Below are 25,435 nucleotides of genomic sequence, written 5' to 3'. Positions count from 1 at the left end.
CGATGGATCCTTCAATTTGTTTTACGGAAACTGAATGAGTTAAATTGATCTTCTGGTATTATGGTTTGTTTCGTCGGTGAAGACAACATTCAACCTAATTTCTCTTTAAAATAAAAATGATCTGTGTGTCGAGAGACGATGACAAAATCGTCAATGATGATATTGTTTACAATAATGTTACTAATTGATACATCGTTCGTACAATATTTGAATTAGCTTGAAATTCGAAATTGGTGACGATTTCTTCGATAAATTTTTCGTCCTTGAAAAACTAAGTACCCCCCCCCCCCCCCCCCCCCCNCCCCCCCCCCCCTCCCCACCATGACGTAGTTGGCATACTCCTTAACCCGCCCCCAAATTTTAATGAATTCTCACTGATTTGCAGGCGAAAACTCGGAAAAAGTGTGCGTCAGGAGCTTGCTAGAATCGAAGCGTGATTGAAGCCGACTTTACACGTTGTGTTCGTTTGTAAATACTTTTAGACACAATTTTTAAATGAAGAATAATTTTAAAATTTTTCTTTTTCTTTCATCTTCTTATCATCAAGAAATCGTTAGATCGTTGTACAAATCATTTCTAAGCAATCTCGAAACCTTTAATAAACAAACGCCGTAATGAACAATAAAATCAACATTAGTTCAGAAACGTTATAGTTGATTAAAAACAACGTAGTTTAGAAACGATGTAAGAGTCTTTTACACGAAAATGAGATATTTGCGCGTGTCGTTCGCTCAATTCTTTGGTATAATAATATCGTTTATCTTATCGCGATAAACATTTATAATGTCAAAATATGTAATAGCGTTTGATGCAAGAAAAAAAAAACAAGTATTTAACGTAAAATCAGACGCGATATTTTCGCGCCTCAATAAGATCACGTTATATTTATTAAATTTTTTCTTCTTCCCGCGCAACATCAATTATACATAGAAAATTAAAACAACAACAATTTATCGTCCATAAAAAAAAGTACATCATCGTTTCGCCTCGTACGCCTAGATCCACTGCTTTCTCTTGTAAACGTCGAATATGCTTCTCAACCTCCTCATGGTGTGCTCGTTCGGCGGCGACTCCTCGTAGACCTCGCCCTCGCGCTGCTCCACGATCTTCGACATCTCGATCAAGTGGAGCAGCTCGGCGCCGGCGTCGAGTCTCAGCCTCTCGTCGAATTTCTCCCGGGCGAACAGCTCGAGCGCCTGCGGGCAGTCGAGTTTGGTCAGTACCCGCGCGGCCTCGCCTCTGTAGGTCTCCAAGAGCTCGTCGAAGCCCTCGTGCGGCACCCGCAAACTCGTGCACAGCAGAAAGACGAGATCCGTCAGCGGGCTCGACGTGTAGTACGTCTGAAAGTCGACGAGTTTGCAGTCGTCCACGCGGCCCTCGGCGTTCTTGTGCATCAGGGCGTTGTTGAGCCAGAAATCGGCGTGAACGACGCAGGCCCACGGATGGTCGACCGCCAGCTCCGTGTAATACGTCGAGAGCTCGTCCGGGTCGCAGGTGGCCTTGATTTTCTCGTAAAATTCACCGATTTCGGGATCGTTCTTGATCGCCGTGAGCTGCATGTCGATCACGTGCCTGATCTCGTCCAATCCGGTCAGCATCGTTTTGCTGAACCGTTCGATTCTCGGCAAGAACTCGGGCGCTTTGTGCTTGATCGAGATACCGATCGCGTGGAATTTGGCCAGACTCGTGATCGCGGCTCGCATGTGCTCCAAATCCAGACCTGCGTGCACGCGAGAGTGTCGTCGCGTGATTAAAAACGAAATCATTTCCGATCGTAAAAGTATAAATCAGTAAAATTCGGCATTACCTCGATGCCTGTCGGCCATGTAGTATCCCTTGAGCTTCATGTTTTCCATGAGAATCACGGCGTCGTCGTCGACCTCGTCGCTGTCCGGCTTCAGCGACAGCCTCGAGCCGAACACGGCCGGCACGATGTCCAGTCGCTCGCCCAGCACCTCCTCGTACTTGGGCAGCAGCTCGTCGTACACGAATATCTCCTTCTTGAACGTGAACAGGCTCTGGAATATTTTCCGCTGGATGTCCGTGGGCGGCATCATCTTGGCCACGAGATTCAGCTCGGTCGGCCCCTCGTCGTCGGCGCTTTTCTCGATGGTCGCCTGCGCCCTCAGCATGGTGCTGCCGTAATTGTCGCCCTCCTTGGTGAACGGCGACGTCTCGTAATTCAGCAGTCGAGTCTCCGGCCCGAGACGTTTCCGTAGCAGACTCTCGAGGTCGCGCAAAACGATCTCGTAGCGTTTTTCGCCGTTCATAGTTGTTGCTGTATTTTAAAAAAGTATTTTTTTTTTTTTTTTTTGGCTAACGCGCACTCTCGAGACACGCGATCAACCAGCTCGTTGAACGAACGGATTACAATTATAATTTCGCGCATAAACAGCGCGGAGGCTCGCGTTTTAGACAAACGTATATCGATGTGCTGATGTAATAATAAGCGAGCGACTTGCGAGCGCGCGCGATAAGATAAGTGCGCCAAATTCACGAAAGGCTACACACGTCTGCCGCACATTCTATCGAACTTGAGGAGCGATAATGATGTACGAAATACGTAATCATGATATAATAAATGTCGGCAACAAAGTAAATAGTCAAATTTATAAGTTGTTCGATGAAAGTTTGATATTTATATAACAGAGAAGCTTAGATCGTTTGAAAATTACATTGAATTTTGGAAATCGAAAGAAAATCCTCTTCAATTATTTCATACGAATGAAGTAAAAACTTGATTCAATATAAATGTATATAAATATATTTATTCATCTTTAAAATCATAAACGTCAATGTTATGACATAAACAGTACAAAAATATTGCAGAACATTGCAATCTCGTTAAAATGCAAAATTACGTTTCTTTTTAACATTCAATAACATTTGAAAAAATAAAATAAAATAATATTTTTTTTCATTTTAAGCTCTGTCGTTTCTTTCCTCTTTTTGGATGAAAAGAATCGGAATCTCAATCCAAGTAGGCGTTTCCTTCTTCCACGAGTTTGTTGTGAACTCCCAATAAAGTCTAAAATATAATTTCATGAATTAGTTTTTTAAGTCTTTCATTCGTTCAATCCCGAATAATGCAATGATTTCAAAACATTAAGTAACAATAGTAAGTAATGAATATTTACCCAAAAAAATTATTAGAAATTCAAACATAAAGTAGAAGAATTATATGAAATAAGCAAATTAGAATGCATACTACATATAGCTGAAGATTCATACAGTTATTTCATATAGAACCAGAAAGAAACATTCAGGTAGTTTGATGCACACTTTACACATAAAGACAAAAAGATGCATGATGAGTACGTGAAATGACAAAAGTAAAAAATAAAACCAAAAAATATTGGGGGTTGCAACGTTTCATAGGGTAAAATTAAATCGAAACGATTTAATGGATGTAAAAAAAATTGGAGTAATCAAAAAAAATATGATTCTGAGAAACATTTTAAACTTCTTAATTCAAAAGTTGAACTATACCAGATCACGCGTCCTTTTGAGGACGACGCGGGATAGGTTTTCCATCGTCTTCAATCAATTTACGGTGTACTTCACTGAGAGCCTGGAGCCCGCAAAAGTTATTTGCAAGTGTCAATTTTCATTTATAAAATCACCATAATAAACATGTAAAGTAAGTGTATAAATAAATAAGAATACCGTCACAACATTAGTAATAATAAATAGAAAAATCAATTGTTAAATTTAGTTTAGTTGTATGTGCAACAGTAAATAATTCAAATACCTTGAAATATTTAACAGTTTTAACTCTCAGCTCCAAAGTAGCATCTTCATCACAAATAATGAGAGTTCTTTTATGCTGCTGGAATGCTGATACCGTCCACATATGATTGATACCCTCTTCAATAGCTTTATACAAAGCAAACGCTTTGTGAGATCCAGTTATAAGTATCATGACTTCTTTTGCATCCATTACTGTGCCAACACCAACAGTAAGGGCCTGTTTTGGCACCTTGTTGATATCATTACCAAAAAACCGTGCATTAGCTTCCAAAGTATCTTGAGCCAATGATTTTACACGAGTTCTTGAACTCAGAGATGAACCAGGTTCATTAAATGCTATATGGCCATCAGGTCCAATTCCTATCAAAAATTTAAGTTTAATAATTCATAATCTCATTTGTGAGTAAAAAAATAATGAGTTTGAATTTACCTCCAATAAATAATTCAACACCTCCTGCTTCCTTCATTTTTCTTTCAAATTCATCACACTCATGTTCTAAGTCTACCGCATTACCATCAAGAATATGTACATTTGCAGGATCAATGTCTATGTGCTTGAAAAAGTTATTGAACATGTAGTAATGATACGACTCTGGATGATCTCTGGGCAGATCGACATATTCATCCATGTTAAATGTTTTGACATATTTAAAAGATATTTTTCCTGCTTTATAATATTCTATGAGTTTTTTATACATTCCAAGAGGGGTACCTCCTAAAAATATAAATAGTTTTATTAGTATGAAATAAATATAAGAATAAATTTCATTTAAATTTGATTTTTACCAGTAGGCAAGCCCAGGACAAAGTATTTATTTTCATTTGGCTTGAAGTCATTGATTCTTTTCATAACATACTTGGCAGACCACTCAGCAACATTATTTGAATCATCACAGATGATTAAACGCATTTTGACAAATGAGTATTCAAATCTGTAATGAAATATAAAAATTACAAAATGAGAATAATGAGCTAAATAAGTTTGAAAAAACAATTTAAACAGATATTTCAGCAACATGCAGCATATATTTCCAAACAATGATATAAATTTGATGCTATCTAAAGCAAATGAACTCTTTATCAAAGTAACAGAGAAAAATATGCTACATTATAGCGTCGTTTTTCTTACCAAGCCTCGAGCTCGCTACTTATTGAATCATTTTTAATTAATTTAAAAATAAAAAAAGAGCTGCGTTTAGCACACGACGCGATCATAATAGCAGTAACATTTGAATCATAGATTATATACCTAGGCCGTAAAAAAAGCAATGATCCTTGGCCGTGAGGCAAGGATAACTCGGCAGTTATAGAAATCGAGAACACGGTCACGCATATTATTAAATTCTCAAAGTCTTATGTCAGTTATTTTGCGTTTCGCACGAGACGCGTCGAGCAGCAGCGAGCCATTTTATAATAAAAATGCAATCGATGGTCGACGAGAGTACGACCTTGAGAACGCAGAAAATTTGACGTTCAAAGCTATCTCTTTTTTTTTTTGAAAGCACAATAACAACGACGAAATCTCTACAGAACTTCGATTCAACTCGAAATTGCATTCGATTACAAAAAGACTACCAATTGTTAATTTAATTTGCAAAATACACGCACATAAAGAGTAACTTACTTCTGGCTTGCAGAGGAAGAAGACAACGACGAATGATTATCTATACAAGTTATTGGACCTCATGGACTGCCTTCGCAGCTCGACTGTACACCTTCTGTTTTGTTGTTTGTCTGCCGCAAAAAACGCCAATATCAGTGTCTGCCTGCGAGCCGGCAAGCGATATACCGTATATGTATACGCGAGTGGAGTGTTGCTGCTGCTGCTGCTGCTTCTCAGCTGACAGTGAAAAAGTAAACCCCACACCGAGAGAGCAGCTGCGGCGAAATAATAATATTACATCGAACGGAACCTGCGGCGACTCCGAACTCTCGACGACGTAGCGCTCGGTTGTTTATACTTGCTGCACGATATACTCTGCCGAGTTGTTTTTTTTTCTTCTTCTCCTTTCATTCTTTTATAGTCATCGGCATACTTTATGCGTGTGTGTTATGCATATCGCTAATCGGCCTCATTGTCGCGCGCGCGAGCCTTTACAGACACGCAATGCCGGGGAGAGCTGAGTTGACATTATATGATATTTGGTAAATGCATTTACTCAACAAAACTGGACGATACATCGAGAAACGCTTGTCGCGCTCCACCTAGTAAGTGTGGCAGGAACTACGCAATTTTCTTTTCGCTTTCATTTGAATTTGATAAGAGATATCAAAAATCTGATAAGTTTATTAGATTTCTCGTAAAAAAAGCTCAACCGGGCTAAGTAGTGTCATAGGTAAGGGTTTTATACAAATTTTAACTTTACTTATGATTATCAGTTCACTTTTCACAATATGTTCTTAAATAATCGTAACTGTAAATGTTAACAATTAATCATATAGTTTAAGAAGAGTAAGAGTTTGCCTAAATACTTACCGGAGTGTATTTGATTTCCAGCGGTGGATTGAAATTAAAAGTTTCAATACAAGAACAAGAAAGAATTTTGGAAGTAAACTTAAATTACAAGGATCGGAATGTTATACTTGCCCTTATACTGAGTGTGCCAAATGTATGGAAATTCCCTAGAAGTATCGCGGAATATGCGTTAAAAAAATAAAAACCCACTTATCCGACGTATTTTTTTACGAGGAATACAGTAGTGACTTTGAATTTGACCTTGAACACAACCCAGCACAATATTTATTATGCTTTTTGTTCAAACTTTTCAAGATTTTTCTTTCTTCATAGTTTTCAGTTAGTGTATTTTAAAAAAGTTTTACTTCTGACAGCTTTCCGTAGACATCTAATTTAATATTTAAAATTGTTTTTTAATTTTTTTTAATATTCTTTTACATTGAACATTTTGTTAATTTAAGCTAAATCTCAAACGTCTCATTTTTGTTAAAAATAAGGGCTTTTCGACTATACACTTTAGTGCCAGAAAAAAAGAGAAAAATATTGAGGTTTAGGATTTCGAACTGCTTGATCAGAAATAAAATTATTAAAAATTTAAAGAAGAAATTTTAGAAGGCGTTTAGGGTACAAAAAATTCTAGTACGAGAGATTTTTCGAGTAAACATTAAATTCAGAATCGAACGTCCACCCGGATTAAAAGATTTAACCCAATATTAACTTTATCATGAAATTATAAGAGTTCAGTTATTGTGACGTGTAGACTGATCTGAAAGCTGCTGCATACGAAAGTGAGGATTTAATAACCTGAAAATTAGCAAAACAAAATTGGGACGTTATCATTTTTTAAACATGGGCTTTGAAGAATTTTCTAATATACGAATATACTTACAGTACTGCAAGTTTCAAAATTTAACTCGACAAAAGGTCCAGCAGGCAGCACAAAAGATGTTTCAGTTCTCATTATGATTAACAAAAACATCTTCTGTATTTTTAGCGGATAATTTTGATAATTCAGTTCGTAGCTTTTATAATAAAAACAAATTTAATGGAGATAGATTGAATAAATAATATTGTGCAAATATTATACCTCGTGAGAAACAAATCGTCGCTTGCATTCTTCAACATTTGGCTGGGAGCACAAGCGAAGAAAATAGCCAGAACTATCATAAAAGATGCAACTATCATCCTAAGTGCACTAGTAAATTCTGTATCTATCAAAACCACTAGCTTTTTTTAAAAATAAAACATTATTATGAAACGAAAAATCTTTTAGAAATCAATGTCTTGAGTCCGCGATCGATTTTTAGTTGCTTACTGAGGTTGTTGTAAAGATGATACTAAAAGTGCCTGCCAATAATCCAATGAACATTAAGGGGCTGAACAATTCTCGAGCATATTCATAGAAACTAAAGTAATATTATTAATAAGAAAATCATTTAAACAAATATTAGAAATAATTACTCTATGAGGTTTTGATGATATCGAATAAAATTTTTAAGTTGCAGAAAAATCCATTGATCTGCATGCTCATCTCTCATCAAAATTTTTTCATCGTACTCAGTATCCATTTTTTTCAAGAACCGACTGCAATCGAATTTATTGCGTCCATTGGTTTTTGAAACAATCGTACTAATTTGCTCAATTTATCAATTATAAAGTACACACATCAAACCACGAATTCCTCCAATAATACCAACTAAAAATGAAAAGTAAAAAAAATTCAAAGTACTTAAAAGAAAACAGAAATCTGCTGTACTGATTAACTGAAATGCCAATATTATATAAAAATATTTATCTTCGTCGATCAAGAATTCTTGGTGAAGCGGTAAGGATTTCTCAAATGTTTTATTTCCTGAACTTGTTAAAGTAAAAAGCAAAGGTAAAGCTACCGGTGCTGAGATATAAATAGTACAAACGAATAAGACCGATACTGTAAAACAAAAAATACTACATAATACGTCTTTTGTTAATGTGCATTATAGGGTGTCCGTTATTTCCCGATTTTTTTATATTTCTTCACTCCCTACTCAGATGTCTTTTATTTGATTAGACAATGAAAAAGCTGGTATGTAGAGTTCAAAAAAATGATTTAAGGTGGCCCCCAAGCGGCTTGAAGCTTACATGAATGTCTTTTGATTTTTTTCAAGGCGCTGCGCAGATACAAATAATTAAGAAAAATGAACGCTAAATTTAGGGTTTTATTTTTATCTGCAGCACCATTAAAATGACCGTAAAAAAAATCAAAAGACATAATCAGATTTGAAATTTTCCGCTCTTTTCGAATCTGCAATGAAAAATGGGGGTCACTGTGAAAAAAACGATTTGAGGTTCGCTATAGTTTTGAGATTATGTTCGAAGTCGAATTGAAGGTCACCAATCGATTCTCCGCCAAAAAATACACCAAATACATGGGTTTGTGAATTTTTTAAAATTTTTTCCTCATTTTTATCAATGTGAATGAAACTTTTAAGTTTTTCCCATTTCAAATTCATGTAAGCTTCAAGCCGGTTGGGGGCCAGTTTAAAATTATTTTTTCAAACTCTATATACCAGCTTTCTCATTGTCTAATCAAATAAAAGACATCTAAATGGGGAGAGAAGTAATATGAAAATTTCGGAAAATAACGGACACCCCCTAATGTGTACGCGTCAAATTAAAAAATTGAACCATTAATTAACCTGTTTGAATATTGCCGATATAGTATGCTTTTGTGGCAAACTTTAAAATAACATTTTGAATATCTTCGTTGTAATTGTACCACATTCGTGCCATTACCCGATATATCTGAAATATTTTGATGTAATATTGAAAAATAACAAGTATTTTATTTAATTTAATTATCTGAAAATACACCTTTGTTTTAGATGCTCTGAAGTAAATATAAGCGAATGTTATAAGTGTAATAACTACAAGTTGAAATAAAGATTCAACCATAGAGTTGTTGAAAATGTTAGTTTCTCTCTTCTCTTTTACGATCCACAGAACCTTAATTTTTACTTATCTTTATTGTAATAATAGTTAACTATTTCTGATGAATACTTGCCGTGGTTATTAATGAAAGAGACTGAACAAAATAGCGGCAAATATTTCCGAATACATGATATTTACTTTGAAGAGGTGAAGGTATTAAACTAGTAATGTTGAAGATCATTTGAACCGAAGGGAAAAGCTTGAACCAATATTTCACGAAACTAATACAAGTGCCATCAGGATGCTCATCTATCCTATTTCAGCAAGGAAATTTTTTAATTTGAAATTGAGGAAAAGTTCGAGAAATTTTTAGAACTGATGATAAGTTTACTTGGCAATACTTTGATCAGCGGCAAGCATAATGAAGTTCACTCTATAATAGTCTTGTAATAAATGAGCTTCTCCTAGGCACCGTCAGTTCTCTAATGTATTTATAAATAGATGTCACAACTGTTGTATTGTATTACAATACTTGTATGCACAGAGCCAAGCGTGTATGTAAAGAAAGTAATTTCAAGTATTAATAATATTAATAATAAATAATAATGTGAAATGATGAAAAAAGCTCGTGCGTGGAGGACTCTTTCGAATAATTTGACTCGAGAAGATCTGTTTAAAGAATGTGAAGCGCAAAAAAATACCTAGAGAAACTTTATAGTGTAAAAACTATTTTAAGTGACACTTACATCAAAATTTTACAAATGCCATCTCCTACCTTTTCGGTATTTTTGCGTGCCGACTCTTGAAAGTTATACATTTTTGCAGTTGTTAGCGCCGCTTATTGATCCCACTAAACTGTACTCATAAAGAAAAATGAAAGCATTATAAAAAAAACATAACCATTGTTATATAAACCTTTTTCGGAATCCAGGTTTTAACGCTTGCATAAAAATTTTTGTGTAGCTTTTTTCAAATTTCTTTTAATTGTCAAATCAAATTAAATTATTTAAATTATAGTCTGGAAAAATTGCGCGTGCAAGAGACAAAAATGTCCGAGCGAGCTAGCTCACGTATAAAAAAGAAGTCTACAGGGTATCTATCTGACTGGAAAATGTAACAAATAATTACCATCGTAGAAAATACTGACTTTTTGAATATTCAAGCTCTAAAAGTATCAATTCTCTTCGATAATTATCCACCCACATCTGTCAATTTGCCTCCCTTTAATTACACGCCCAGTACATTGATATGAAGTCCCGCAGAGAGACCGCGGATAATCCTAGATGATATTCTCGATTTTCGTTCTTTGCTTGGTCCATATCTCGCGACGTATAACTCTGTCTCTCCCTCTCTCTCTCTCTCTTCTTTTTCTCTGCTCGTGTGCATGCACCTAAATCAAAAGGGTTATTTTTTCGTCTTTATATAGTCACGATGCTTGCAATTAATGCGTGCAAGTCAATCCGGTTCATTCAATAATGCGCGTATATCGTCAGGTCGCAGAACGCCTGCGCACTTTCGAATACATATCGGTCAAAATAATACTTTTTTAAATTTTCGTCCGCACTTACACCCGACGGACATTATATCTGTCTGATTGAAATTAAAAGTTTCAATACAAGAACAAGAAAGAATTTTGGAAGTAAACTTAAATTACAATGATCGGACTGTCATACTTGCCCCTATACTGTCTGTGCCAAATGTATGGAAACCCCTAGAAGTATCGCGGAATATGCGTTAAAAAAATAAAAACCCACTTATATGACGTATTTTTTTACAAGGAATCCGATAGTTGAATTTGATCTTGAACACAACCCAGCGACCCAATAATGAGTGCAGATTAGAAAATAGCGGAAAATTGTATGATCTGAAATAAATACAATAGTTTGATGGTATCTTAGTCTTCGATAATTAAAAAATTGCTTCTTCGATTTTCAAAGTTTATTTCCAGAAGTTTAAAGCTATCAGCATGATAAAGTTGTAACATCTTGACCATTGTTTCTTGACTGCCGCATTTCGTATATAATCGAGCTGATGCTACTCCCTAGCGCTATACATAGACACCTCGTTTGCCTCCACCACCGCTGCTGCTACTAGTCTAAGCGCATGACGGGGTTTTGTATGTATTTTGGGTTCCCACGAAAAAAGAAGTGTAATTCTACGAACTTTGACCCGCTAAATCCGCATTATTAACTATCTCGTCGCTCAGAGTGGGGATCGGAATTAGTTATAAACTAATATATACGCAAAACTATTGTATATTTCTTAAAACAATATTGTTTCATTTTATTCTACACACCGGTTTATTTGATCTTTTGACCCGATTTTTTCGTCTGACCCGAATTCCATCAAGTACCCGGGTTTGGGTATTAGTACAATCCTAATAAAAAACTAATTAAGTATAGAAATAACTGCTATATATTTTGATAAGTGCTGCACCATTGACGTAAATCCGCAAAAGTAAACGATTGCCAAGCCCTCAGCTTTCTCATTAAATCAGAGTATATTTTTATTGAAATTCCCATTAACCCTGGGATTTTTTTTAACTATTACACATGGATGGAGAAATAGTTGATGATACAATTTTTCGTTAGAGTGGAAAAAATATAATAACGTCTTCAAAGTCATGAATTTATTGGGTTTTTCGCAATCGTCTTGTATCAACTACAAATTATATTACACTACGCCTAAAATGAATGAGGAATTTGGATGGTATTATAGAAGCATTTCAAAATTATTTCATAGAATTTCATTTTTCTAGCCCTCGAATTAACGCTCTCTAAGTTTACTGTGAATGAAACATAAAAATATAATGAATTTTTTTTTTATTTCTACTATTTATCGATGATTAATGGAAAAAAAAGATCTATAAAATTGTTTCGTTAATGAATCACTTCCAGAATTATACATGCGTCGAGTTATTTTGGAAGTTTTTTACGAGTATAAAAATCAAGGCAAAAACGAAGTTGGAGCTCAGTGTCGGTTCGGCGAGCAACGCAACCAAGACAGAGCAGCAGCGATGTCGTCGCTAGCGATGTCCTGCGCGATCATCGCGTCTCTGATCAGCATAATCCTACTCGGCTCGATAACACCCGCTAGTGCCTATCGGAAATTATACCTCCATCGCGACTTGACCAACGATTTTATAACGTTCAGTGAAAGCGCCTTCGAAAATACCACCTTGTATTACGCAACGTGCGAACATAGCCTACTACTGAGGAACTTATTTTATCCAAGGTGGAAGCATTGCGTGCTACACCGAGTGCAGGCAAATTTCGAGGGTTACAGCCCCAAGGTAGACTCGTGCAAATTCGATCTGCATGCCATAGGGCCGAAAGCTAATTTCGTCGTGAGGGGATTCAGTAAAATCGATCCGCTCGGCAAGGATCGAGCGATCGTGCGTTGGGCCGTGTCAGATGGCACTAGACAGCCTCACTTGTATTTCACCGTCATCAATTTTGCCAATTGTAAAGTTGAAGATTCCAGTCCTTCGGATGAAAAAGATCAAGTGATCAGAAATAAATATTTCGAACGTGAGGCGAAATCAGTGAATGGTGTTTTTAGGGATTTTTTTAACGATTACAGACCAGATTATTCGCATGATCGAGAATTCGACCGGCCAATTTATTTGAAAGGAGAAGATGATTTTGAAATTGTATTAATTAAAGACGCCGACGATGAAGTAAAATCAGTGGACTTTCTGAAACTACCGTTCCAGACGGAGCTCTTTGCGGACGAAACCGAAACGTGGTTCACTTACGCTTCCAAGTACTCCCACCGGGTCGTACCATATTTTTATCCGTTGTCAAAGAGCGAAGGTCATTTGTTCATTGCAATGGAGGAAACTCGGGAGAATTGTCATTACGATGAGGATTGTCACTCCATGACTGTGGCTCTTATCCAGCCCAACGGTAATTGCTAAATAAACGGTCGTCTTTTGATTTTCGCGACTTTAATCGATACTAATCGCTACGATATTTCACGCTTTCAGGTCAAAGGCAAAATTTAACTCGCATCGAAGGTTTCGACTTCTATAGTGAACCTATGGTCTCCTTGGCCAACGGTATGATCGGCATATGCGCTCAGCAGACCTTGACGACGATGCAATGCACCCAGTTCAGGTTCAGCGACAAGGAGATCAAATGGTTTTCAACCAGCATCATCTGGGAAAAAAAATCGTTGGGGCTGAAACGAGCCATCTACAACTTACCTAGGGGCGAGGGACTTCTCACTCATCTCGTCAGCAACGTCGACACTTTGGTCGACAAGTACCTGCTGAAAATCAGTCTGGATGGGAAAGTCAAGCAATTCCTAGATCCCGGCATGAGTTGCCGGATGGACGTGGAAGCCGGTTTCAATAAAATTTTCGAAGACGATCGAGGCAATTATTGCGTGAGCAGTGTCTGCGTGAAAAATATCGAGTCGGACCTCCTTCACGACTTCGATGAATCGGGTTATATAAAACTGCGCGCCAGGTGCTTTGAGCCAGAAGATTTTAAAGATGTCTCGAAGTACATTATCGATGAACAAAAAGAGACGCTACTCATCGAATAATAAATTTATTAGCCACTCATCAAATAATAAATATGTTTATAATTCTGTATTTTGCTGTTCAAATTATCTTACATCCACTTCACTATGTGAAAGCATTAGAAGTAAAACTTCGGAGCCCTTTTCCTTGGTTGAATTATTTTCATGATATTGTAATCTATTTTTCTCTATTTAAAATTTTGGTTTTTTCCAATTATATCTTTGACTTGCTTAAACTTTACTTTTTATAATTTGCGTTCCAATTTTTCTAGATTTTTCTACTCTATATTTTAACGTTTCAAGTTAATTGATTTTAAAAAAGTTTTATTTTTGATAGTTTTACATAGACAGCTAATTTAATATTTTAAATTTATTTTAAAATTCTTTAAATAACCTTTTTCATTAAATTTTTTTTTTTTTTTTTTAATATTGAAACTCAATCTGGAACGTCATATTTTTGTTTAAAATAAAGTGCCGTGGCTCGAAAATTCCAAAAAAAATCAAAGAAATGTCTTTTAGTGCCAGAATTTCCTTCTTTTTTTTTTAGATGTGGGGGTTGAAACTGCTGGATCGTATATAAAGTTATTAAAAATTTCAACAAAATGTAAATATTGGCGTTCCGAAAGTAACTACGTGCCGGCCGATGCGTAAACCCGGAATAACAATTTTCGAGTCTTTGAGTAAGAAAAAAAACATACAGGCCTATGCCATAGGAAAAGAAAGCCCCAAAGCATATGTAATATACTATTTTAAAAGGCTGTTAAGGTAAAAAAAATTGTAGTACAAGATTTTTCGAGTTATAATTAAGCTCAGAATCGAACGTCCAGATGGACTATAAGATCTAACCCAATATTGAGTTTATCATGAAATATGAGTTTAGTTATTGTGACGTGTAGACTGATCTGAAAGCTGCTGCATACGAAAATGCGGATTTAATTATCTGAAATACATATGAATAAAATTAAAGTGATGTTGTAATTTTTTTTTTAAATGTTACCTTCGTAAAAACGTGTAATATACGAATATACTTACAGTACTGGCAGTTTCTAAATTTAACTCAACTAGAGGCCCAGCAGTCAACGCAAAAGATGTTTCAGCTCTCATTATTATAAACAAAAACATCTTCCTTATTTTCGGTGGATAATCTTGATAATTCAGTTCGTAGCTTTTATAATAAAAACAGATTTAATGTAGATGGATTAAATGAATAATATTATGCAAATTTTTTACCTCTTGAGAAAAAAATCATTTCGTAGCTTTTATAATAAAAACAGATTTAATGGAGATGAATTAAATAAATAATATTATTCAAATTTTTTACCTCGTGAGAAAAAAATCATTTCGTAACTTTTATAATAAAAACAGATTTAATGGAGATGAATTAAATAAATAATATTATGCAATTTTTTTACCTCGTGAGAAAAAAATCATCGCTTGCATTCTTCAACATTTGACTAGGAACACAAACGAAGATAATAACCAGAATTACCATAAAAGATGCAACTATCATCCTAAGTGCACTAGTAAATTCTGTATCTATCGCAACCACCACCTTTTTTATTAAAATAAAAAACAATGTTATGAAAATTGAAAGCACATTTAGAGCTCAATGTCTTAAGTCCAGTCGATGTTTGGTTGCTTACTGAGGTTGTTGTGAAGATGACACAAAAACTAGCTCCCAGTAATCCAATGAACATTAAGGGGCTGAACAATTCTCGAGCAAATTCATAGAAACTAAAGTAATATTATTAGTAAGAAAATAATTTAAACGAATAATAGAAGTAATTACTCTATGAGGTTTTGATGATATTGAATAAAATTTTTGAATTGCAGAAAAATCCATTGATCTGCATGTTCATCTCTTATCGAAATTTTTTCACCGAACTCAGTATCAATTTTTTTCAATAAAAATCTGAAATAAAATTTATTGGGTTTATTTGTTTTTGAACCAATCGTACTAATTTGGTCAATTTATCAATTATAAAGTACACACTTCAAACCATGAACTCCTCCAATAATACTAACTAAAAATGAAAAGTAAAAAAAAATCAAAGCAGTTATTAGAAAACAAAAATCTGCTGTACTGATTAACTGGAATGCAAATATTATATAAAAATATTTATCTTCGTCGATCAAAAATTCTTCGTGAAGCGGTAAAGTTTTCTCAAATGTTTCATTTCCTGAACTTGTTAAAGTAAAAAGCAAAGGTAAAGCTACAGGAGCAAAGGTATAAATAGTACAAACGAAAAAGACCGTTACTGAAAAACAAAAAATTATGTCTTTTATTAATGTGCAATAGGGAGTCCATTATTTCCCGATTTTTTTGATATTGCTTTTATCCCTACTTAGATGTATTCTATTTGATTAGACATTGAGAAAGATGATATATAGAGTTCGAAAAAATGATTTTAAGGTGGTCACCAAGCGTCTTGAAGCTTACATGAATGTCTTTTGATTTGTTTCAAGGTGCTGCAGATACAGATAATTAAGTAAAAAGGGCGCTAAAAGTAGGGTTTATTTTTATCTGTGAAACCTTTGAAATGACCTTGGAAAAAATCAAAAGACATAATCAGATTTGAACATTTTCGCTCTATTCGAGTCTGCAATATAAAATGGGGGTCACTGTGAAAAACAATCATTTTTGGATTCGCCGTAGTTTTGAGATTGTGTTTGAAGTCAAATTGAAAATTACCAATCAATTCTTCGTCAAAAAATACATGTAATACTTGGGTCTGTAAATTTAAAAAAAAAAATTTCCCATTTTTATCAATAAGAATCAAACTTTCAAGTTTTAATCTTTTAAAATTCATGTCAGCTTCAAGCCGCTTGGGGTTCACCTTTAAATTATTTTTCCAAACTCTATAACCCGGCTTTCTTATTGTCTAATCAAATAGAATACATCTAGGTGGGGAAGAAGCAATACAAAAGAGTCGGGAAATAACGGACATCTCCAAATGTGCACGCAACAAATTGAAAAGTCGAGCTATCAATTAACCTGCTTGAATATTGCCGATATAGTATCCCTTTGTGATAAAATTTAAAATAATATTTTGAATATCTTCGTTGTAATTGTACCACATTCGTGCCATTAACCGATAAATCTGAAATATTTTCATGTAATATTGAAAAATAACAAGCGTTTTATTTAATTTAACTATCTGAAAATACACCTTTGTTTTAAATACTCTGAAGTACATATAAGCGAATGTTATATGTGTAATAAGTATAAGTTGAAATAAAGATTCAACCATAGAGTTGTTGAAAATGTTAGTTTCTCTCTTCTCTTTTACAATCCACAAAACCTTAATTTTTACTTATCTTTATTGTAATAATTGTTAATTAGTTCTGATGAATACTTGCCGTGGCTGTTAATGAAAGAAACTGAACAAAATAGCGGCAAATATTTCCGAATACATGATATTTACTTTGAAGAGGTGAAGGTATTAAACTAGTAATGTTGAAGATCATATGAACCGAAGGGAAAAGATTGAACCAAAATTTCACGAAACTAATACAAATCGCATCAGGATGCTCATCTACCCTGTTACAAGAAAATGATTCAATTTGAAGTTGAGGAAAAGTTCGAGAAAATGTTTAGAACTGATGATAAGATTACCTGGTAATACTTTGATCAGCGGCAAGCATGATAGAGTTTATTCTAGAAAATATCTAGAGAAACTTTATTGCATAAAAACCATTTCAAGTGACACTTACATCGAAATTTTACAAATGCCATCTCCTACCTTTTCGGTATTTTTGCGTGCCGACTCTTCAAAGTTATACATTTTTAAAGTTGTTAGCGCCGCTTATTGATCCCATTTAACTGTACTCATAAAGACATATGTAAGAATTATGAAAAAATCATATCCATTGTTATATAAACCTTCGTCGAAATCCAGGTTTTAACGCTTGTACACAAATTTTTGTGTAGCTTTTTTCAAATTTCTTTTAATTGTCAAATCAAATTAAATTATTTAAATTATAGTGTGGAAAAATTGCTCGTGCAAGAGACAAAAATGTCCGAGCGAGCGCTCACGTATATAAAAGAAGTCTATAGGGTATTCGTTTGACTGGAAAATGAAACAAATAATTTTCAATCTTTAATAGAGTCAATTCTCACCGATAATTATCCACCCAAATCTGTCAAATTGCCTCCCTTTAATTACACGCCCAGTACATTGATATAAAGTCCCGCAGAGCGACCGTGGATAGTCCTAGATGATATTCTCGATTTTCGTTCTTTGCTTGGTCCATATCTCGCGACGTATAACTTTGTCTCTCTCTCTTCTTTTTCTCTTTCCTCGTGTGCATGCACCTGAGTTAAAACGGTTCGGTTCAATTTTTTTTTTCGTTTTTATATAGCAGCGACGCTCGAATTAATGCGTGCAAGTCAATCCGGTTCATTCTAAAAGGCGCGTATATCGTCAGGTCGCAGAATGCCCGCGCACTTTTTAATACACATAGGACGTGTTAGACCTCCCTTAAAAAATGATTCATAAAATTGATTGACAAATTATCGTTGCAATAAGGAAATTTTGAAGAATTTTGTGTCTCGCCTCGTCGTAAAATGTAATGCAAATATGATTTACTTTTTGATTTTTTAACGAACGTTAAAAGTCAGAAGAAAAGCATCGTAGCTGCCGTTTAATCAGTTTATATCAAACTAACGTACGAAAATACAATTTTTCCTAATTTATTCCTAATTTGATTGCCCGAAAAATGTTTAATTTATTCTATTTCGAACTAAAACTCATCGATTAGTTCTATATTCACCAGACAGATGGCACTAGCAGAATACGAAAATTCGATTCTCCGACCTTTATAAGCTTCTTTTATGTTACACGCCCGAACCGCGGCGTGTTCTTTTTTGTCAAAGATCTGTGGAAGTAAGTATGGTGGCCAAAGAATAATCAATAAATATCCATAAGTAAAGTGATAAACTATTAATTTGCAACTTGTTAATGAAAGAGACGAGATCGACTTTATTTGACGTTTTGCATATTTTCGCTGAACTGTGTGTTTCGTGCTATCTTACATTTAAATTGCATTATTAGGTTAAGAATGATAACCTCGTGAATCTGCGGCCGCGTGGTCAGCTGCTTGCAGTTTTTAATATTTTTGTGTCTGTTACTGCCTTATTTATAGCCATAAATAAGGGTTTTTTTTCAACATGCTCATTTATTGACAAGTTATCAATATGATGATACATTCACTCATCAAAATGAAAAAAGATGATTATTTAACTTCCTTGGATGTCTGAAGTCTTTAGAAAATGAACTTTTTTTTTTAATGTGTTTTTTATAAGTTTTATTAATTGAACCTTTTGTTTTCAGCAATTAAATAGGTTACAATGGGAGCCTACAAGTATATTGCAGAGATCTCTCGCAAGAAGCAGAGTGAAGTTATGCGCTTCCTCCTTCGTGTGAGATGTTGGCAATATCGTCAGCTTACACGACTCCACAGAGCCCCAAGGCCAACACGCCCTGAGAAAGCCCGTCGTTTGGGCTACAAGGCTAAGCAGGGTATGTATCTTCATTCACTTGTATATTTTTGGTTTTGTTTATGTACATCAGTACATGATGAATTGTACATGCACCACTCTTACCTCATATATGGAGATTATGTTTTTCTGACAATTGAATTCATTATATTAAAAAGCTGCTGTTAGTTTAACATTTTACTGATTAATGTTTTTTTTTACAGGATTCTGTATCTTCAGAATTCGTGTTCGCCGTGGTGGACGCAAACGCCCAGTCCCCAAAGGTGCCACTTATGGCAAACCCAAGGGTCAGGGTATCAATCAACTCAAGCCCACACGCAAACTGCAATCAGTTGCTGAGGTAAAATTGATTAATAATCTCATTCAATCATATTCTACATGACAAATAATTCCATGATGCTAACCAAATATGGTTTTTCATAATGTATACAATTGATGACCTTTTTCCCTTGGCTGTCTGATAAATTTGACTTGTTAAATCAATTATGTATGTCTGTCTGTTCAACTAGAATTCAAACATTTATTTAATTTTCAGGAGCGCGTTGGAAGACGTTGTGGTGGTTTGAGAGTGCTCAACTCTTACTGGGTAGCTCAAGACTCCTCATACAAATACTTCGAGGTAATCTGTGTTGATCCCTTCCACAAGGCTATCCGCAATGACGCTAAAGTCAACTGGATCTGCAAGGCTGTTCACAAACATCGTGAGATGCGTGGTTTGACATCAGCTGGAAAGAGCTCCAGAGGTCTTGGCAAAGGCCATCGTTTCAGCCATACCATTGGTGGCTCCAGAAAGGCTCACTGGAAGAAACAGAACTCGCTTTCATTGCGCAGAAAGCGATAAACATATTCATAATCTGTATGTTGTGGTATACATGCACTTCAAAGGATTATGTAATTTGTTAAATAAAATTATTTTTAATCATACTATAAATTTTGTCAAAATCCATCATTTCATTAATAATACCCATTATGAATTATAATAAACAAATAGATGCCACTTAACCAGTGAGCTTTTTCCAAAAACTTGAAACCTTAAACTCAAAAACTTTTTCAATTAGTTTTTCCTAAAACCTAAACTTTACTTGAAACTTACATTATATAACTTTTTTATTACGTTTTTTAAAAACTAAATTTCTGAAAAAATTGGAGATAAATAATATTACTACAGTCATGACAGTAACCTTTATTTCATTATGAATCAAACCAGAGAAACCTAATAATAATTTTTCTGAAAATGAATCATTAATTTTATTATCGGTAGAATTTGAAATACCAGTAGCCCCTATAAACAATTTTCTAGTTTCGATTTCAAAAGAGTAGTCATTAAGAGTAGTCAGTAGTCATCGACAGCAGAGCAGACGACAGTTGAGCTCTGCCAGCGTATAGTGCGTTTTTATACCGGCTGTCAACAGACACCAGCATATGTTGTGCAGGGGTGAACAGCACACGTGCGAATAGCGTTTACGGTTAGGTTTTAATTTAATGGTTTGTGCAAAAACAGACCATTTTTAATTTCTTTCACTTGTTTTTGTTACATTGTTGAAAAAAAAGACTAGCCATGTCACAAAAGTTTAGATATAAAAATTATTTATTATGGTTCGCTCAGGAACACGTGGATTTCAGAGTCGCTGTAAGTGTCAACAAACGTAAACAATAAAGCTAAAAAGATTACTATGACGATATTAAAGACACTTATTTTTAATATGATTACAGGAAATGGACTCTATATTTGGCATGTTCAATATAAAATGTAATTCAATAGTAAAAAATAAAATTCACGTAAGTCAATGAGCTATAAAAGAATAAAAAGAACTTCATTTCTCATTTTTTGTTATCTGTCAAGTTGTAACTGTATCTCTTTTGTGTTATAGCCATTTTGGGTTGTTCAACTAGATTCAGAAGATGATGCGCGAAAAATTGCAAGCCGATCTATTTTATTGAGATACATTATAGAATTATGGGCATTTTCAACTGACTTGTCTTGTCTGAACTTACAATTGCAGACGCAAGAAGTGGAATTAGTATCGACTCATATGTCATCTACTTTTAAAATTATTGTTGAGACATTTGGCAAACATTTTACACAAAAAGAGAAAATAGATAAAATAGAGGTGAGTTTTTTAATCAAAATATTCATTTATACATTTTTGTTTCATTTTCTAGATCATTTGTTTTTTTTGTTTAGAATTTTAAATATCTACCTTATAAAGGGACAGTAAGCTTAAAAGATCCTGACAAAATTTTGTATTATATAGAGTATTATGGTCTTGATGCCAACAATGTACCAGAAAAGCCTGAAAATGTGTTTTTTGGTAGATGGGTATGTATATTTTAAAATATGTGTCTTTCATTTTTAAGAAATTTTATTTGAAATATACTAAAATTTATAGATTACTGACGGACAAAGAAATTTGATGAAGGAACTTTCTTTGAAGCAAAGAAAATTCATTGGCAATACATCAATGGATCCACAGTTGTCTGTAATTATGGTTAATCAAACAAAAGCTAAAGAAGGTGACATTATATTAGATCCATTTGTAGGTACTGGATCTGTCTTGATCAGTGCAGCTAAATTTGGTGCATATACACTTGGTGCTGATATTGATTACCAAACGTTGCATGCTCGAACAAGACCAAGTAGAATTACTCAAAAAGTATGTATAGAATTGTTTAATACAATCATAGTATGATTATATTTCAGTGTAAATTTATTTTTAAAAAAAATATCATCATAAATAATCAACATAGGTTCGAGAAAAAGATGAAAGCGTAGCTGCCAATATGAAACAATATGGAATTCAAGATCGTTACTTAGATGTAATAGTTTCAGATTTTACAAAATCTGCGTGGAGACCTTGTTTTCAAATAGATGCAATAGTCACAGATCGTAAGTATAATACCTAACTAAATTAGAGATAAATTTTATTGAAACACCCTTGACACAATATTATTTGTAGCTCCTTATGGGATCCGTGAATCTGTAGAAAAAATTGGAACCACCAAAGATAGTGTTTCCATTAGCGAAGAACAAGCAGACAGTCACATACCATCTAAAGTTGACTATGCATTACCACATCTGTTTAAAGACTTATTGAATTTTGCTGCTGAACATTTAAAAATGGATGGAAGAGTTGTGTTTTGGTTCCCTATTTTCAGAAAAACGTTTACTTCTGAGCAATTACCTGTTCACCCGTGCCTTGAACTAGTAGCTAATTCAGAACAAGTCCTCAGTAGTCATAGTAGTAGGTTGTTATTAACTTATGAAAAAACCAAAGAAGTCGAGGTAAGATATAAATCTCAATTTGGTCTTGCACTCATTTTACCAGCTTACAAGTACCAGAATACTTAATCATAATTTTCTTTTCTTTTTCCACATTCAATCACAGTCCGACGATCCGCCTTGCGTGATTGGCGAGGACAATTTTCGTGATCTGTTTTTCAACGAGCGCGAAGAAAAGCGCAAAGTGCGACGAGCTCGCAAGTGCGAGGAAAGAGCGAGAATGAAGAGGGAATGGGAGAAGAGGGTGATGGCGAGTGTCAGCAGCGAGGACAGTGCTTCATGACGTGAAAAAAGTGATACTTTTTTTTTTAAAATTATTTTGTATATTTTAACATAGATACAAATTTAATAAACTTTACATTACTTAAGATACATTTTGTTTTACGAAAGCTGAGTAGTACAGTCGACAACAACTCACCGCTTAAAATTTACTCTATCAGTATTAATTATTATTGTATATTGCAACGTTTCACGTTATCAATGATTTCAAATGATATATAAACAAGTTTAATGAAATCGATGATTACAAGCTTTAAATTCGATTCGTATTGAATGAGTACACGTAAAAACTATACGAGGACGAAGAAAAACATAATTAAAAAAAAAAAAAAAACATTAAATTACACAAATACAGTTTGGCATTCAACAATTACGAATTCGTCACGCGCTCGTCGCAGCACTATCGATACGAGCGCTTGAAAAATCGCTTTGCAAATTACGCGTGCGCATAAATAATTCGTCAACGAGCTCGATCTAAAATATTTCTCTCAATATGCAATATCCGATCGCGCGTCGATGAATGAAAATTCATCCTTCTTACATTTTATTTTCTCGATTAACGACGCGCGCGCGTGACTGTACATCCGTGAGAAATATTTCGCCCGAGCGCTTAAAACGTCGTCGTCATCATCATCGGGGCACCTGGAAACTCGTTTCCGATGATTACAAAGATTAAATATCGTAAATATATATGGGTCAAAATAATACTTTTTTACAAAACCGTGCGCACGTATATCACCGATCTTGACGCGCTTTTGGTATGTTATAGTACATGGTAAAAAGGTCCCAAAAAAAAATTTTTAGACCCCCTCCCCCCTCCTACCCCCCACTTCCGGTATAAACGTCCATTTTCGATCTATATTTTTTCTGAGGACATGAAGCAAGTAAAAAATCTGAAAAAATTCATAAAAATACTTTTCCACAATCCAAACAACCTTGAATTTTTTCAGATTTTTTGAGTGCTTCAGGCCTTCAGATAAAATCATTGAAAATTTCAAAAATCGAGATACGGCGGTATGAGCCGATGTAGTACTCGGAAATTTTTTCAGTTATTTTTCGCATTAAAAAACATAACCTCAATTTTTTTCAGATTTTTTCAGATTACCTAACGCACCTTTTGAAGCCAAAAACCGATTTTTTTGACGAAAATAATTTTTTTAGGACAGTACGGAGCCTCGAAAAATCTGAAAAAAATTTTTTCTTGTTTTTTTCATCAAAATACGTAATCTCAAATTTTTTCAGATTTTTTAATTGAAGGCGATAGCTTCTAGGGCCGAAAAATGCTATTTTTAACAAAAAATGGTTCCTAGAACCCGATGGTTCCGGTGAAAAAATTTGAAAATATTTTTTTTGAATTCCTTGTCAAATTTTAATAAATTTTGACCGTTTCAAAAGTTCGATTGAAGCTTCCTAGCTCATTTTAGAGCAGGACAAAGATTAGTGCAAAATATCTGAAGACGTTTCTGAAGACATTAAGGAATGATAAAACTCGTTTGATGCTCTAAAATGAGCTAGGAAGCTTCAATCGAACTTTTGAAACGGTCAAAATTTATTAAAATTTGACAAGGAATTCAAAAAAAATATTTTCAAATTTTTTCACCGGAACCATCGGGTTCTAGGAACCATTTTTTGTTAAAAATAGCATTTTTCGGCCCTAGAAGCTATCGCCTTCAATTAAAAAATCTGAAAAAATTTGAGATTACGTATTTTGATGAAAAAAACAAGAAAAAATTTTTTTCAGATTTTTCGAGGCTCCGTACTGTCCTAAAAAAATTATTTTCGTCAAAAAAATCGGTTTTTGGCTTCAAAAGGTGCGTTAGGTAATCTGAAAAAATCTGAAAAAAATTGAGGTTATGTTTTTTAATGCGAAAAATAACTGAAAAAATTTCCGAGTACTACATCGGCTCATACCGCCGTATCTCGATTTTTGAAATTTTCAATGATTTTATCTGAAGGCCTGAAGCACTCAAAAAATCTGAAAAAATTCAAGGTTGTTTGGATTGTGGAAAAGTATTTTTATGAATTTTTTCAGATTTTTTACTTGCTTCATGTCCTCAGAAAAAATATAGATCGAAAATGGACGTTTATACCGGAAGTGGGGGGTAGGAGGGGGGAGGGGGTCTAAAAATTTTTTTTTGGGACCTTTTTACCATGTACTATAACATACCAAAAGCGCGTCAAGATCGGTGACATACGTGCGCACGGTTTTGTAAAAAAGTATTATTTTGACCCATATATTTATTATATGTATTAAAAGTATTAAAGCCTATATTATAATAAATGTGCTCACGAGGCTGCACGATTTATATTTATTGAAAATACTTTAAACGAAACGTTTCGTTTTTTTCTCTCCCTCTCTCTCTCTTTCTCGCTCATTAAATCATATTAAATATTCCGTTATATACATCTTTCTGCTTGGCTCTGTCGGTCGTTTCGAGTTCGACACAAATCGCGCGCGCTGCTATTTACGCGCATTTTACACCGATCGCGTTCCCTCTAGCATTTCGTTTCGTTTATGTTTTACTTTTACGTTTAAATTTCAAATTTTCGTATCTCTATACGAACGTGTATAATACTTCATGTATGCACATAATGCGAGCTACACACGAATCCGCCCGTCTTCGCACACGCGTATTTACAAAATTATTATTATCGTTGAAAAAAAAAAAAAATAGCAGCATGAGTCGAATGCGGGTAGGAAGAGAGCGCGCAGAGTGCGCCTGAAGAATGAAGC

The 25,435-nt window shown here is 34.6% G+C and overlaps 4 protein-coding genes across 6 annotated transcripts; 2 read left to right on the top strand and 2 right to left on the bottom strand.

Moving 5' to 3' along the window:
• Positions 1-870: 870 nt before the first annotated feature.
• On the bottom strand, positions 871-2,555 carry LOC106655430. The gene is made up of 2 exons (XM_014375819.2): positions 1,808-2,555; positions 871-1,720 (listed from the first exon to the last, which is right to left on the bottom strand). Exons 1-2 carry the CDS (start codon positions 2,268-2,270, stop codon positions 996-998), a joined length of 1,188 nt encoding a protein of 395 aa, XP_014231305.1. The 5' UTR covers positions 2,271-2,555; the 3' UTR covers positions 871-995.
• Positions 2,556-2,821: 266 nt separating this feature from the next.
• Positions 2,822-5,855, bottom strand: LOC106654073 (glucosamine-6-phosphate isomerase). Of its 2 annotated transcripts, XM_014373764.2 has the most exons (6): positions 5,375-5,855; positions 4,537-4,682; positions 4,181-4,465; positions 3,752-4,110; positions 3,490-3,571; positions 2,943-3,028 (listed from the first exon to the last, which is right to left on the bottom strand). In XM_014373764.2, exons 2-5 carry the CDS (start codon positions 4,658-4,660, stop codon positions 3,494-3,496), a joined length of 846 nt encoding a protein of 281 aa, XP_014229250.1. In that variant the 5' UTR covers positions 4,661-4,682; positions 5,375-5,855; the 3' UTR covers positions 2,943-3,028; positions 3,490-3,493. The 2 variants fall into 2 exon arrangements, with proteins under 2 accessions (XP_014229259.1, XP_014229250.1); XM_014373773.2 differs by lacking the exon at positions 3,490-3,571 and having other exon boundaries at positions 2,822-3,028.
• Positions 5,856-18,454: 12,599 nt separating this feature from the next.
• LOC106657184 (60S ribosomal protein L15-like) lies at positions 18,455-20,073 on the top strand. Of its 2 annotated transcripts, none has more exons than XM_014378565.2 (4): positions 18,455-18,528; positions 18,976-19,164; positions 19,346-19,482; positions 19,678-20,073. In XM_014378565.2, the coding sequence occupies exons 2-4, from the start codon at positions 18,993-18,995 to the stop codon at positions 19,981-19,983; spliced, it is 615 nt and encodes a 204-aa protein (XP_014234051.1). In that variant the 5' UTR covers positions 18,455-18,528; positions 18,976-18,992; the 3' UTR covers positions 19,984-20,073. The 2 variants fall into 2 exon arrangements, with proteins under 2 accessions (XP_014234051.1, XP_014234056.1); XM_014378570.2 differs by lacking the exon at positions 18,455-18,528 and adding an exon at positions 18,538-18,569.
• Positions 20,074-20,592: 519 nt separating this feature from the next.
• LOC106653590 (tRNA (guanine(10)-N2)-methyltransferase homolog) lies at positions 20,593-22,705 on the top strand. Its single transcript, XM_023462790.1, has 8 exons — positions 20,593-20,772; positions 20,856-20,921; positions 21,014-21,253; positions 21,328-21,462; positions 21,533-21,796; positions 21,891-22,029; positions 22,100-22,425; positions 22,529-22,705. The coding sequence occupies exons 1-8, from the start codon at positions 20,701-20,703 to the stop codon at positions 22,703-22,705; spliced, it is 1,419 nt and encodes a 472-aa protein (XP_023318558.1). The 5' UTR covers positions 20,593-20,700.
• Positions 22,706-25,435: the final 2,730 nt, after the last annotated feature.

Source organism: Trichogramma pretiosum, unplaced genomic scaffold (assembly GCF_000599845.2).
Source record: "Trichogramma pretiosum strain Unisexual culture from Peru unplaced genomic scaffold, Tpre_2.0 scaffold1, whole genome shotgun sequence".
NCBI lineage: Eukaryota > Metazoa > Arthropoda > Insecta > Hymenoptera > Trichogrammatidae > Trichogramma > Trichogramma pretiosum.
Note: the sequence above shows the minus strand (reverse complement) of the source record. Positions and strands in the feature narration are given on the sequence as shown.